This window comes from Anguilla anguilla, chromosome 19 (genome assembly GCF_013347855.1).
Source record: "Anguilla anguilla isolate fAngAng1 chromosome 19, fAngAng1.pri, whole genome shotgun sequence".
NCBI classification, from domain to species: Eukaryota; Metazoa; Chordata; class Actinopteri; order Anguilliformes; family Anguillidae; genus Anguilla; species Anguilla anguilla.
In genome coordinates this window covers 13,820,149-13,835,538 of record NC_049219.1, presented here as the reverse complement: position 1 = coordinate 13,835,538, position 15,390 = coordinate 13,820,149, and the positions used below count along the sequence as shown (strand labels likewise).

The window sequence follows — 15,390 nt, the reverse complement described above, 5'->3', positions numbered from 1 at the left end:
GCTCACTAGTGTCTCTTGAATTATGTAACTTTTTTAGGTTAGTTGCCTTGATTTCCGGAAGACAGGAAACAGGACATTTTCAACACAACAACAGCTGGCATATATTATTTATCCTTTCTTATTTTCAGTGATGAATGAAGTCGAATGAGATAAATGACTCTCACGGGTGCTTTCTAATGCTCCCTCACTTTGAACGCTGGCCTCTGTGAGTGAGCTCCCCCTGCTGGCCACTTAATGAACTGTAGCTTGTTTACCGTCTCATTCGTCCTTGGCTGTATCCGGATCCTCAGTTGCCAGCCCTAGTTCAGTCATAACACCAGGAGAGATAACACTGAGGGCCCGGCTCCCTCTCCCCCGTCTGCATTACTGACGCTTTTCACCACGTCATGTAGACGGCGCTGTAACCGAGGCGGCTCGGGTCTCTGAGCGCCGCAGTTCCTGGAACACGAGCCGCCGGTGTTCCGCTGAGCCGCGGCACGGCGCGCTGACGCGGGAGGCCAGGGACGTGCCGTCGCCAAATCCCGTCCGTTTCCCCCCGTCTCCCGGGGCGACCACGGGCGCTCGTAGTCTCACAGCGCTGCGCTGTGCGGCGCTCCGTGGCGGTAAGGGTTCCGTAAAGACTTGGCGCCGGCTTTGTGCGGTAGAAGTGTGGAGTGAGGGGGGGGCTGGTTAAAGCACAGAGGAGACTGCTGCCGTAGCAGTTTGAGTACGAGTGAGAGGAATGGCTGGAGGCCAGCGCTGTTCACACAGAGGGAGGGGAATCCGGGGTACAGAGAGGAGGCACAGGGGGAGGTGCAGGTGAGGACAGAGGAGGTGCAGGGGAGTGTAGAGGAGGTGTACGAGGGGGGTGTAGAAGGCATGTTCACAGGCCCCTCTCATGGTTGTAAAACTCTTGGAATCCTCTTAGCACTCGCAGGGTGGACAAACCAATAAACGGGTGTCTAGTGTGCTGCTCCATTTCCCCCCAAACATCCCAGACCTTTGAGGCTCCATTAAGTCTGAAGCATTAGGCCGTGCGGTTTGAGCCCCGAAAACGCTTCAGACTCCCAGACGGCCCTGGTGTCTCATCATCAGCTCCTCTGGCTGAGTCTAGTGGCTCTGGCCCAGGTCTACCATGCGCCTGTTCAGTCCTCTGACCCTCTCTTCCTCTCTCTCTCCCTCTCTCTCTCCCCTTCTCTCCTCTCCCCCACTCCCTCTCTCCCCTTTGCTTCTCTCCCTCTCCCTCTCGCTCAGCAGGCACAGGAAGAGGGCGGAGCCCCCCTCGCGCCGCCCCCCCGGTCGCCCCGGCGACGGTCACTGCATCCCCCACTCCTCCTCCTCGCACGGCGGCAGCCCCCTGGAGGGCTCGCTGGGGGCGGGACACTTCAGCCCGCGGGACCTGCTGCGGGGGCGGGGCCACGCCCACCTGGACAGCCCCGAGAGGCGGCGGCGGGCGGGGCACGGCAGCCTCACCAACATCAGCCGCCACGAGTCGCTCCGGAAGACGGAGAGCCCGCCCCTGCGCCGCTCCACCTCCTCCGGCCAGTACAGCGGCTTCGCCCCGCCCCACGCCAAGACCCTGGACCCCGAGACCATCGCACAGGTCAGTCAGCCAGCCAGCCTGCCGGGGTCAGAGGTCGACTCCCCTTCAGTTCAGTCACATCACGTAATGTTCAGGCTGTGAGTTAAAACGTTCCCTCCCGCTGCTCCTGCAGGACATCGAGGAGACGATGAACAGCGCCCTGAACGAGCTGAGGGAGCTGGAGCGCCAGGGCTCGGCCAATCACGCGCCGGACGTGGTGCTGGACACGCTGGAGCAGGTGAAGAACACGCCCTCCCCGGCCGGCTCCTCCGAATCCCTCAGCCCCCTGCACGGCTACGCCCTGCGGGCCCCCGACCCCCACCACCCCCACCCTCACCCTCACCCCCACCCCCATCCGCATCGTCGCGGCAACGGAGCCGGCCCCTCCTCCTCCTCCTCCTCTGCCGAGGCCCTCAGCACCTTCAAGCCCACGCTGGCCCCCCGCATGGGGGTGCAGCTCAAGCCCCCCGCCCTCCGGCCCAAGCCCCTGGTCCTGCCCAAAACCGGCCCTGCCCAGCCACCCCCACCCCCACCCCACGGTCCCCTGGACAAATCCTGCACAATGTGAACCCTGGAACAGCAGCCCACCACTCAAGCAGCAAGCGCCGACTGGATGGGACTTCAGCAGAGAAACCTATTATCAACGTATATCAAACAATAAGCAAGCTTGAGAATCCACAGCTTGCAATTTGGGGAGATAAAAAAATGAATATTGATGTTATTAACGATGTGTGTTTTTTGTGAGATGGTTGAGTATTCATTCAGTGTCTAGAAGCTTAATTGTCTCCTGCAATTGGCACATGTATTAGCAAAAACCTCAGAGAAGGATTATATTAAATTTCTATTATAGACATCTATGAAAACATATAGGGAGAGGTACTGATGATAAATTAATTCACCACAATCAGTAAGTAGATTATGAAGATTCATTAGGTTGAAAGCAAACATTTCCTGTTTATGTATAACAAATCACAAAGGCTTCCTTTAAAGGTTAAGAGTAACTTAGATTGCAGTAACTAGAGGATGGTGTTAACTAAAGAATGCTAAGACAAGGCAGTATCGGTTTATTCTCAGTGTTAGTTTACACTTTACAAAGGGATCTTGGGAAATGTAGTCTCTGGGTTTTTTGTCTATCAGTTTAGCCGAAGTGGAACTGGAATCCTTCCTTCTGTGTGATTTATAGTTATGCTTAGAAGTCCTTTGGCCTTGTTGCCACATAAAGATATAAGATAAGCTTGTTCTTACTGAGAGGCTGATAATGTCTTGTCTGCTCTAAAAAGCTGCTATTTAGAAGTACAGAGGCCACAGGGGGTGTTAGACAGAGGGAAATAGACTTGGCAGCAGTGAGATTTCTGGTATTTTTGGGGTTTATTTTGAGTTATTCATTTTGTTCATTTCAGTTGATGTAAGAAGAATGAGATGATGCCTCACTTATTTCTGATTAACAAATGTTCCACTAGCATGCACAATACAATGTTTGCGTTAAATCAGATTTGTGAGGAAGGAGAAAAGAAATTTTTACTTTGTTGTTCAAAATTGGAATCGACACTTCATGTTACACGAGGCTTCAGTTGTCTCCAAATGCTTTATTTAACGTAGCTTTAACGTGCTCTAATATTAACAGACTAGGTCTAACAACCTCTGTGGATGAGCAGGGAGGGGGTGTAACCACTAAAGGAAAAAAAACTACATGGAGCAATTAACTGTAAAGTCTGTATGCACCAGAAATGTAACCTCTCATAGTGTACTGTGTGTGTGATTGGACTGCCTGGATGGAGAAACGCTTGGTCATTAGCGCACCACAGTGGAACGTCAGTGCCAGTCCTGACTTTGCATACCCCAGCTAGGCTACCGTGCTACAGCAAGTGCTTGGCTCCTCCCTCCGGCATGATCCTGCTGGAGAGCTTCACTGAGAACCTGGTGTAAGCGTTTGTGTGGGTCGCTCATGTAAGGCTTTAGCCGCCTGGAAAATCTTCAGCGGGTGCTGCTTCAGCAAAGGCGTAGAACTGGTAGCCATGGACTATGCTATGACTGTTATTGCCCGTCTGCTCACCCCTCTCCCCCTCCCCAATGTGGAGGACCGGGCCACGGCTGTGGATTCTCCAGGAAGAGCCAAAATGGACGCCGCTGAATGATTCATGTGCGCCGGTTACCGGGCGCACATCAGAGAGCGGAGCACGTGTGGTGAAAGAGGCGGCTCACGTTGTTGGTGAAGATGATGTAATGGTGTGTTTGTCTGTTCCCTGTGCCGTGGCTAAAAGCTTCAGCTTGGGAGGGGGGGGGGGGGTGAGAGAACCAAAGCATGGGGAATTGCCCCAGGCGTCTCTCCTGTGGGAAGGGGGGGTGGGGTGGGGGGGATGACAGAAACATCCGGACTCAAGAAAAGGACTCAAGTTCACACTTAATGAAAATGTAAATTTTTCTGTATAACACAGAGTCAGGAGAGGCTGATGTTCCCTCCTTGTCTAAATATCATCTTGTACATAAGAATTAACAACTCCCTTTCTGGCTTACTGAACCTTGTTTTTTTTAGATTTTTATATAAATATATATATATATAATTTTTTTAAATATAATTTTGATTTTGTTAAGGGTATTTTCTACAGATATACTTGCATTGAGAATGGAGGAGAAAGTTATGATGGACAGAGCTCCAGGAGTTGTACATCCCGCTCGTGGGTCTGTTGATGTCCTTAGCAGTAGTGCCCTGTCTGCTAACTGTTATGTTCTTGTCTGCCTGTACATCCATAGCGTGTACATGTGATAAGTGCCTTTGAAAATTATTTTAGAGGAACTTGAAACTTGTTCTGCACTGTTGCGTTCTCATTCCTAAAAACCCTGTGTCATCCACAAGTTCCGTAGGAATCTGAATTGAGCGACACGGGCGCAGTTCTGCAGACCTTAAACAAATGTATAGTGAACAAGAATACTTGCTAACCCACCATGACATTGCACTTTTATGTATATGACTGTATATTTGGCATGTAGCATTATAGCTGGTTTCTGTACACTTTACAGGTGGCTCCTTGCAATGTTTGGTTCTAATAAAGGCAGTGGTTGTCTGTCACGAGCGTTTGTTGCGTTTGTCCTTTGTTCTGAGAAAACAGGTAATATGTGATGAAAGACATGCTTTTTGGGCGGTCTGGAATGTTCCACGATGATGTCAGCATGCTGATATTTTGGTGTTCTCCCAACTATAACCTCACCCTCACCCTTCACCTCAACAGTTTGTATAAAACAGCCAGTATTCTAATTCTGTCTTATGGATTTTACCCTCGTAGTCCTGTTAAATAATGTAATATTTCCATGAGTGTTGAACAGCATTTGCCACCTCTGTTCCCTTCTCTCACCGAACCCCCTGTCTGTAAAGACCAGTGTTTCCTCTCCTCTCCTGTCCCCCCCCCCCCCCCCCATGGACTCACGTGCAGTGGAGTGAGCGAGCGTTCGCAAATGATAAATACGGTTCAAAATGGCCCCCGCCACTCTACACCGACAGAGCCGTGAAATCTGCATGAAAAATGCAGGAGACCAGAGAACCCTTTCACCAGCTCACAGTGCAGCGCTGGAGATGGGCTGGATAAAGTACCGCTGCACGAGTGTGTGTGCGTGTGTGTGTGTGCGTGTGTGCACGAGTGTGTGTGTGTGTGCACGAGTGTGTGTGCGTGTGTGTGTACGAGTATGTGTGTGTGTGCACGAGTGTGTGTGTGTGTGTGTGCACGAGTGTGTGTGTGTGTGTGTGTGTGTGTGTGTGTGTGCACGAGTGTGTGTGTGCGTGTGTGTAAGTCGGAATCTCTCTCCACCATTTTTTTTCTATTGTTATAAAATACCCAAATAACCAAAGAAAACATGCTGTATGATTTCAAGCGTATTTTATTCAGTTGAGATTTTAAATGAAATCCTGTATCGAGGACATGCATCATGTCAAACCTCCAGCTCTTGTGTTCAGATATACATAAAATACTTAAGATGCACTTTACAGACTTGGACATACTTTATATATAAAAAACGCATGAGTGTGTGTGTTAATTATCTTACCCAAGAACATGACAAGGTTGGTTGCAGTTGATTGTCTTAGTTAATGACAGACAGTTATCTTACCTGAAGATGTGTCGGGATTTTAATTTGTTTAATTTAAATGTTATGGGCATTTGAGTGTGGGAATTAAATATCTTACTTCAGATAATCCATCTGGGTTAGAGATGAAAATCTTAGTTGAGGACATCATTGTGGAGTTATTTCACATTACAGGCATTTAGCAGACACTCTTACCCAGAGCGACTTACAAAACTTTTTACATAACATTGTATCCATTCATACAGCTAGATATAAACTGGAACAATACAGGTTAATTATGCTCCTATGGAACTTTGTCTCTGGATCAGGACTCTTCGAGGTCGTCTCCACGGCAACGGCTGTGTCCTCGTCATCAGTATCAGACGGCAGAGACAATGTTGAGACTGTGGTGGAGATGAAGTCCATGGACTTACACACACACGCACATGAAGATAACACACACACCACCTCCTACTCAACGCCTTCTTGGCTCCCACCCCCCCTCCCTCCCCCGTTACAGTGCAGTCTGCTGAGGGTTGATGCGATGCGCCTGAGCGGCTGCGCGCTCCCCCCAGTGTCTGTGCTGCGACACTTCCCCTCCCCGACACCCTACCCCCTACCACATGTGCAAGTCTTCGAGTTTTGTTGTAATGTTTGTAATGTTTGTAATGTTTTTATGATGTTGCTATGTGCTGAGGTTTTTCTTCGTTTCAATGAAACGAGTGCCCTCTCGTTTCATCGAAAGGACTGTTTTTTTCCTCCTCCTTCCTCCTGTTCTCTCATTTCTCATCTAATAAGTTGGCGCCGCAGATGGCTGCCTCGGTGTGTTGACCAAAGCAAATTCCTTGTATGTGTAAATGTACTTGGCAATAAAATACGATTCTGATTCTGATTCTGATTACCTTGCTCAGGCAATGTCCTACCCAGGAATCAAACATATGACCTTTCGGTTACAAGCCCAAATCCTTACCCGCAATGCCATTCAACTAGTTATTTCATCTGAGGGCATAACAGTGTGTGGAGGTGAGCATTATCTTTGCTGAGGACGTATCTGTGTTGAGTTGATTATCTAAGCTGAGGACGTATTTGTGTGAAGTTGATTATCTTAGCTGAGGACGTATTTGTGTGAAGTTGATTATCTTAGCTGAGGACGAATCTGTGTGAAGTTCATTATCTTAGCTGAGGACGAATCTGTGTGAAGTTGATTATCTTAGCTGAGGACGTATTTGTGTGAAGTTGATTATCTTAGCTGAGGACGTATTTGTGTGAAGTTGATTATCTAAGCTGAGGACGGATCTGTGTGAAGTTGATTATCTTAGCTGAGGACGTATTTGTGTGAAGTTGATTATCTTAGCTGAGGACGTATTTGTGTGAAGTTGATTATCTTAGCTGAGGACGAATCTGTGTGAAGTTAATTATCTTAGCTGAGGATGTATTTGTGTGAAGTTGATTATCTTAGCTGAGGACGTATTTGTGTGAAGTTGATTATCTTAGCTGAGGACGTATTTGTGTGGAGTTGATTATCTTAGCTGAGGACGAATCTGTGTGAAGTTGATTATCTGATGATTGCCGATTGCAAGTTTGTGAGAATACACTGTAAATACGAACCAACAAGTAGTGATTGCAGGTCAGTGAGTGCCTTCTCGTGGGATATTGGGAGAATAAACAATAAATATCCACGAATAATATGGTGGTGACCACCGAACTGAATGATATGGAACTGACGTAACCTCCTGCTTCTGGTAACGTACAGTGCATCGCACGTAACCGTTTCCAGAAACTCTGGCTTTTTTATACTAAACGAAGGGGTTTACTGTTTTAATTTCAACCCAGTTATACCAATAATACATATACGAATAATAATCAATTTGTGATTTTACTTGACATGATGCGATAACGAAGTTATATTCCAGTTGTTTTAAATCATGGTAAGTCATGAATTGGTGCGCGTTGGACGCCATAATTGTTGTGGCAAATACATACGAACTAGTGATGACTGTATGACTATATGCGCCCTCCTGTGGTAGATTGTGAGAATACACTTTAAATACAAACGAACGGTGATTGCCGGTCTATAAGCGCCCTCCTGTGGTAGATTATGAGAATACACTTTAAATATAAACGAACAGCGATTTCAGGTCTATAAGCGTCCTCCTGTGGTAGATTGTGAGAATACAATATATACACAAATAATCAGCCCATTAAAGTTCAAACAACTCGCTGGAATGAACTGAGGGACATATGAGTGTGGGAGCTACATCTTATATGTCAAGTTTTAGTAAATTATTTTAGCTGAAGGATGTGTCTGTGTAGGTGTTATCTCAACTGAGGATGTATCACTGTCTGGATTTAATTAATCTTACCTTAGGAAGACCAAGACTATGCACAAATATTTTTTTTCTTCTATTCTTGCATTGCAATTCACTGTCTCATAGGCAATTCACAGGTCTTTGGACCATAAGATTACAACGATTCAGTTTAACCTGCTTTGCAGAAAATCTCTCAGGTTTGTGAAAACAGTCTAAGTACAAGCAGAATTTGGGTACAATCACAAATAATGAGATCACAGATAGAGTGTGGGAAAATTGGAACTGGAAATGTGAGAATTCAATGAGAGATCTTAGGCAGAAATGCAAGCTTCTGAAATTTGAAAGCATAAATGATGTTTGAACTCATGCATTCATATTGGGCTTTTATCAGAAGATGCGAGAGCTCAACTGAATTAATAAATGACGGGAATCTACCCATGTGTAATCGTTTTAATAGTCTTGGTATTAAATAAAACTCAAGCATTACTCTTGATTTCCGATATATATGTAATTACTTCTGCTTGATTATACAACATCTATTCTTAAGGACACTGGACACGTGAATCTGGAATTCTGAAGCTCTCTCGCTTCACTTAAGAATCCTGTCCTCCACGCATTCTCTGCTTTTTTATTTTTAGGAAGCTACGGAGAGGTACCTGGACGTTTTATGCACATCTGATCTAGTTCAAGTATATACAGTTGGTCAAATCTGCAATCAACGTTTATCTAGCCAACTCGAATCCTAGGCAGATGTGGCTTTGTCACTGAACTGTATAAGAATTAGACGGAAAACGTGGTCTTACGTAGTTAATTTGTCTTTGCCTGCACGTTTAAAAGCTGAATGGTAACGTGATTTCACCTGCTATTTCCGGTCGTCGCGATTTCCGTTTTTGCAACATGGATGAACTGGAGCAAGAACTGTTGAAGCGATAAACATTACAAAACGAACGCATTAGCTAACTGGAGTGGATGAAGAGCAAATGGTGCGATTAAAAAGGTAAGTTGCATTCGGCGTACAACATACTTATCAATCAAGGACATTTGTGAAGGAAATCTGGAATAAAAGATAGAATACATGCATGTTTTTACTTTTACTTAGACTTTTGATTTAATGAGTGAAACTACTGCGCTGTGCTTTACAGAAAAAGTATCTATTGTGTTGGCCTTTTGTCCAAAAAGCCGTGAGGGAAAAGAGAGGAAACATTTTAATCAAAATTAGGGCTGGACAAGAGTTCAAGTGCCTTTTTATTTGCATTCTTTTTATTTATAATTTTCCCATATGAATGTATTGCCAACAAAAACTTTTATTCACATTTGAGAGCTTCACATGAAAGGCAGTTATGCCCAAAAATCCATATCCAATATCTAGGTAGTTTTAGAATCTTTTCTCAAAGCGGGTTCTGCTGAAGCAGGTTACAGTGGGGTGGTGTGGGGGTCCCAGCTGACCTGTGTTGTATCTGTGTGTTTTGACAGTGCCCTGTTGAGTGGATTCACTATGGCTGCACTGCCCTCACTGTCCCAAGTCCTCTGCCACCGAGAAGAGGCCATTGGGGCTCTGTCACCATGGCGATGGAGTCAGCCTCAGCCCCCCCCCCCCCCCCCCCCCCCAGTGTCCCATTACTGTTTCATACAAAGGCTTCACAAAAGACCTGTGTTGACTGAGTGTGAGTAACCACCATTTGCACCCTGGCAAAATACCTCAAAGCACTGTAAATGTTGCATAGAGGTTGTACTGTCTGCTCCTACAGGACAGATGAACTCACGGTGTACAGTGGCGCATGATACCTGTGTTTATTTTTTTAATCACTTTTTGAGGAAAAGATATGCCCTAGAAAATGAACATGGAATGGAAGTGGCGAATGAAAGACTGCATTTGGGTCTCAAGTGTTGTTGTGATTTGTCAGGTTGGTTAAATGTCCTGTGTAATGTGACATTATACTAAAACACTGAAAGACTTTCATTACACAAGACACAATAGTGCTGGGTATAACTGAACCTCCATATTAAAGTCAAAAGTGCCATTAATAACCAATTAAAAGAAAGCACAAGGTGACAATACACACACAGTCACACACACATACACCAACGTAAATGCAACACCACCAAACATAACCAACTCAAAACACTGTCTTCATTTTTTCGTGCCTAGCCATCGCCGTGCTGCCCCTGGAGGCACGTGGCTGGTGTTTCACTCTCTTCATGGTCTTTCTCTCTTTAATTGTAGGATTGGGGGCACCTGTTTGAAATCCTCAGCAGGGAGCCCTGTGACGGCTGAGAAGAAGATCACTCTACAACAACCATCTATCCCCCTTCTATCAACCAGACAACAAACCAAAAAAGGCAGTGCGTGGGTCGAATGAGACTATATCAGTGCTAAGCAACTCCGTTCCTGGAGATCTACTGTCCTGTTGGTGAGTGTTTCAGGATTGGAATGAAAACCAAATGGACGGTAGATGTCCAGGAACAAGGTTGCTACCCACAGGACTACATGGACTCAATCGGGCCAAGAGAAACTCTCATCTGGTGAGATGGAACCCACTTAAGGGCCTGAGGAGCTAAACGCTCCACACATAAAGGAGGTGCCTCTCGTGTAATTGAACGGAGCCAAACAAGCTCATCAGGTGGGGTGGAAGGAGCTGGAGAAGTCTTGTGGCTGGCTTGTGCTCTGTGGGGGGGAAACAGGCCTAAGCAAGCAAGTCAGTACTTGCACAATCCCGTTTGTCTGAGGACACATTGGAAGTCAGGCCCCTTTCATTAGTGTGTACACTCTTGCTGTCCAACCAACCAACCAACCAACGCACACACACAAGCACTCACACACTCACAAAAGAGCAGGCTACAGATTTAGGCTACAAAAAATGACTCATCCTGTGATTACAGTTATGTAACGGCGACTTTGCTACCCCTACTGCTGATCCTGTGGCTCTGTCACTCCCCGGTGTCTTGGTGCCACACCCTGATGAGCTGCTGATGGCCTAATTGCCCCCACCTGCCTTTGGTCCAACATTGGCCCTGCTTAGGCTGAAGGAGGACATTCTCATCTGTCGAGTTGACGCTTGAGACATGCTGTTTTCTGGCTTAACAGTTGGCGGTTTCTGTGTTCGCAACCTGGTGCGCCACTGGCTCGATTTACTGTCCATCTCATTGTGTTCATCACTGTTCATCATTGTGGAGGAACACATGACTCAAAGGAAAGAAAACTTCATGCGCAGGTGAAGGTGACTAAGATAAGGTGGAATGACCTGGAGAATCAGATGCAGTGGGGAGGACTTATGGATGGCCTGTGCTTAGTGGGGGATTACAGGCCTACATTAGCAAGTCAGCACTTGCATATCCCCGTTTGTTTGAAGACCCAGACACAGGTTGGAGTTCAGGCCCCTTTCATTAGTTTGTACACTCTTGCCATTGAGAGCCCTTGTCCATTCCTGTGCTCAGCTGCTGGTCTGCCATAACCTTAAAGCCACACCCAAGCACCCATGCACCCACACACGCATTCACGCATGTGCCAAAGAGCGAGCTACAGCTTTAAAACACACCAAAGAACTCAGACTCATTCTATCGTAACAGTTGTTATGCACTGGTGATGTTGCTACCCCTACTGGTGATCCTGTGCCTTTCTCTCTCCCTAGTGATTTGGTGCCACACCCTGATCAGTTGCTGATGGCCTAATTGCCCCCACCTGCCTTTGGACCAACATTGGCCCTGCTTTAGCTGGAGAAGGGAATGCTCATCTGTCGAGTAGACATTTGTGGCTTTCCTACAATTTCAGACAGACTGTTTTATGGCTTAACTGTTGGCGGTTTCTGTGTTAATCTGGTGCTGCGTCTTTTATGGTGTTTCCATGTACCTCTAATGTTCAGTTTCTTTTTTTTTTTTAATGTGTGCTTTTGTTTTGGTTGCAGATTAGAGCCAGAAATCTGCAGAGGACTCACCATTTTGTTTATCCTCGGGAGTAAGAATAACTACTATAGGGGTTCATTCCAAACATTTTTTTATTTTTTAAATCCCTGCTTCTTTTCCTCATGTCCCTTCCTTGCTGCATAGCTCCAGCTAATGGAGGACATGAGCAGGAGATGCATGGTTGAGATATGAGGACGGATTCATTCAATTTGTTCCTCTTTTGTCACTTCTGCTGTGTAAGTAGGTAGAAAAATACTGTTCAAATGCAAAGGGCTCTGCGGCCCTACTTTCAGTTTGCGCAGCTTTGGTCCATTGTGAAGTATAAATGCGCAAAAAAAAGAAAGATAAATACAAGAGGCTCTGTGGCGCAATAGGTTGGGCTGCCGCTTCAGAAGTATGAAGGTCGCTGCTTTGAATCCAGCAGTGGCCCAACTTTCAGTTTGCGCAGCTTTGGTCCGTTGTGAAGTATAAATGCGCAAAAAAAAGAAAGACAAATACAAGAGGCTCTGTGGCGCAGGTTGATGGTCCTTGACTGACAACATTGAGGTTGGGGGTTCAATCCCAATGCTCTCTTTCAATTTGCGCAGCTTTGGTCCGTTGTGATTTAGATAAATGCGCAAAAAAAAGGGAGATGAGTGCAAAGGAGTCTGTGGCGCAGGTGGTTGGACTGATCCTCAGGAGGTAGAGGTTGATGGTTCGATTCCCCGAGTGCCGCACCTGAGCAACGTTGGAGGTCCCCAAGGGTGGGGGAGAGGCATGAGTGAGATGTGTGAGTGAAGGGGGGGCATGGTGGTGTGGGCCCCCCCGAAAAATCAGAGAGTGCAAGGATGGGTTATGCGTAGGAGACGGAAGAAATTTTGCGGTTTGGTAAGAATGAAAGAGGAATAGTCTTAAACAATAATTAGACTTTTACTTACTTCTAATTATACCTACTTCTACTTACTTCTAATTACTTCTAATTATACCTACTTTTACTTCTACTTCTAATTATACCTACTTACTTATACCTACTTTTACTTCTACTTCTACTTATACCTACTTCTACTTACTTCTAATTATACCTACTTTTACTTCTAATTATACCTACTTACTTATACCTACTTCTACTTCTACTTACTTCTAATTATACCTACTTACTTTTACTTCTAATTATACCTACTTTTACTTCTACTTCTACTTATACCTACTTCTACTTACTTCTAATTATACCTACTTTTACTTCTACTTCTACTTATACCTACTTCTACTTACTTCTAATTATACCTACTTCTACTTACTTCTAATTATACCTACTTTTACTTCTAATTATACCTACTTTTACTTCTACTTCTACTTATACCTACTTCTACTTACTTCTAATTATACCTACTTTTACTTCTACTTCTACTTATACCTACTTCTACTTACTTCTAATTATACCTACTTCTACTTACTTCTAATTATACCTACTTTTACTTCTAATTATACCTACTTACTTATACCTACTTCTACTTCTACTTACTTCTAATTATACCTACTTTTACTTCTACTTATACCTACTTCTACTTACTTCTAATTATACCTACTTTTACTTCTACTTCTAATTATACCTACTTACTTATACCTACTTTTACTTCTACTTCTACTTATACCTACTTCTACTTACTTCTAATTATACCTACTTTTACTTCTACTTCTACTTATACCTACTTCTACTTACTTCTAATTATACCTACTTTTACTTCTAATTATACCTACTTACTTATACCTACTTCTACTTCTACTTCTACTTACTTCTAATTATACCTACTTACTTTTACTTCTAATTATACCTACTTTTACTTCTACTTCTACTTATACCTACTTCTACTTACTTCTAATTATACCTACTTTTACTTCTACTTCTAATTATACCTACTTACTTATACCTACTTTTACTTCTACTTCTACTTATACCTACTTCTACTTACTTCTAATTATACCTACTTTTACTTCTAATTATACCTACTTACTTATACCTACTTCTACTTCTACTTACTTCTAATTATACCTACTTTTACTTCTACTTCTACTTATACCTACTTCTACTTACTTCTAATTATACCTACTTTTACTTCTACTTCTAATTATACCTACTTACTTATACCTACTTTTACTTCTACTTCTACTTATACCTACTTCTACTTACTTCTAATTATACCTACTTTTACTTCTAATTATACCTACTTACTTATACCTACTTCTACTTCTACTTACTTCTAATTATACCTACTTTTACTTCTACTTCTACTTATACCTACTTCTACTTCTAATTATACCTACTTACTTATACCTACTTCTACTTCTACTTACTTCTAATTATACCTACTTACTTTTACTTACTTCTAATTATACCTACTTTTACTTCTACTTCTAATTATACCTACTTACTTATACCTACTTTTACTTCTACTTCTACTTATACCTACTTCTACTTACTTCTAATTATACCTACTTTTACTTCTAATTATACCTACTTACTTATACCTACTTCTACTTCTACTTACTTCTAATTATACCTACTTACTTTTACTTCTAATTATACCTACTTTTACTTCTACTTCTACTTATACCTACTTCTACTTACTTCTAATTATACCTACTTTTACTTCTACTTCTACTTATACCTACTTCTACTTACTTCTAATTATACCTACTTCTACTTACTTCTAATTATACCTACTTTTACTTCTAATTATACCTACTTTTACTTCTACTTCTACTTATACCTACTTCTACTTACTTCTAATTATACCTACTTTTACTTCTACTTCTACTTATACCTACTTCTACTTACTTCTAATTATACCTACTTCTACTTACTTCTAATTATACCTACTTTTACTTCTAATTATACCTACTTACTTATACCTACTTCTACTTCTACTTACTTCTAATTATACCTACTTTTACTTCTACTTATACCTACTTCTACTTACTTCTAATTATACCTACTTACTTATACCTACTTTTACTTCTACTTCTACTTATACCTACTTCTACTTACTTCTAATTATACCTACTTTTACTTCTACTTCTACTTATACCTACTTCTACTTACTTCTAATTATACCTACTTTTACTTCTAATTATACCTACTTACTTATACCTACTTCTACTTCTACTTCTACTTACTTCTAATTATACCTACTTACTTTTACTTCTAATTATACCTACTTTTACTTCTACTTCTACTTATACCTACTTCTACTTACTTCTAATTATACCTACTTTTACTTCTACTTCTAATTATACCTACTTACTTATACCTACTTTTACTTCTACTTCTACTTATACCTACTTCTACTTACTTCTAATTATACCTACTTTTACTTCTAATTATACCTACTTACTTATACCTACTTCTACTTCTACTTACTTCTAATTATACCTACTTTTACTTCTACTTCTACTTATACCTACTTCTACTTACTTCTAATTATACCTACTTTTACTTCTACTTCTAATTATACCTACTTACTTATACCTACTTTTACTTCTACTTCTACTTATACCTACTTCTACTTACTTCTAATTATACCTACTTTT

General features: G+C 43.0%; 1 protein-coding gene across 1 annotated transcript in view; it reads left to right on the top strand.

Annotated features, from left to right (window-relative positions):
* Positions 1-2,262, top strand: part of LOC118218784 (SLIT-ROBO Rho GTPase-activating protein 1-like) — a 62,576-nt gene extending 60,314 nt beyond the window's left edge. Inside the window, 4 exon segments of the mRNA XM_035401464.1 lie at positions 1,234-1,582; positions 1,695-1,850; positions 1,852-1,960; positions 1,963-2,262. Coding sequence (XP_035257355.1) covers positions 1,234-1,582; positions 1,695-1,850; positions 1,852-1,960; positions 1,963-2,129 — 781 coding nt within the window. The 3' untranslated portion in view covers positions 2,130-2,262.
* Positions 2,263-15,390: the final 13,128 nt, after the last annotated feature.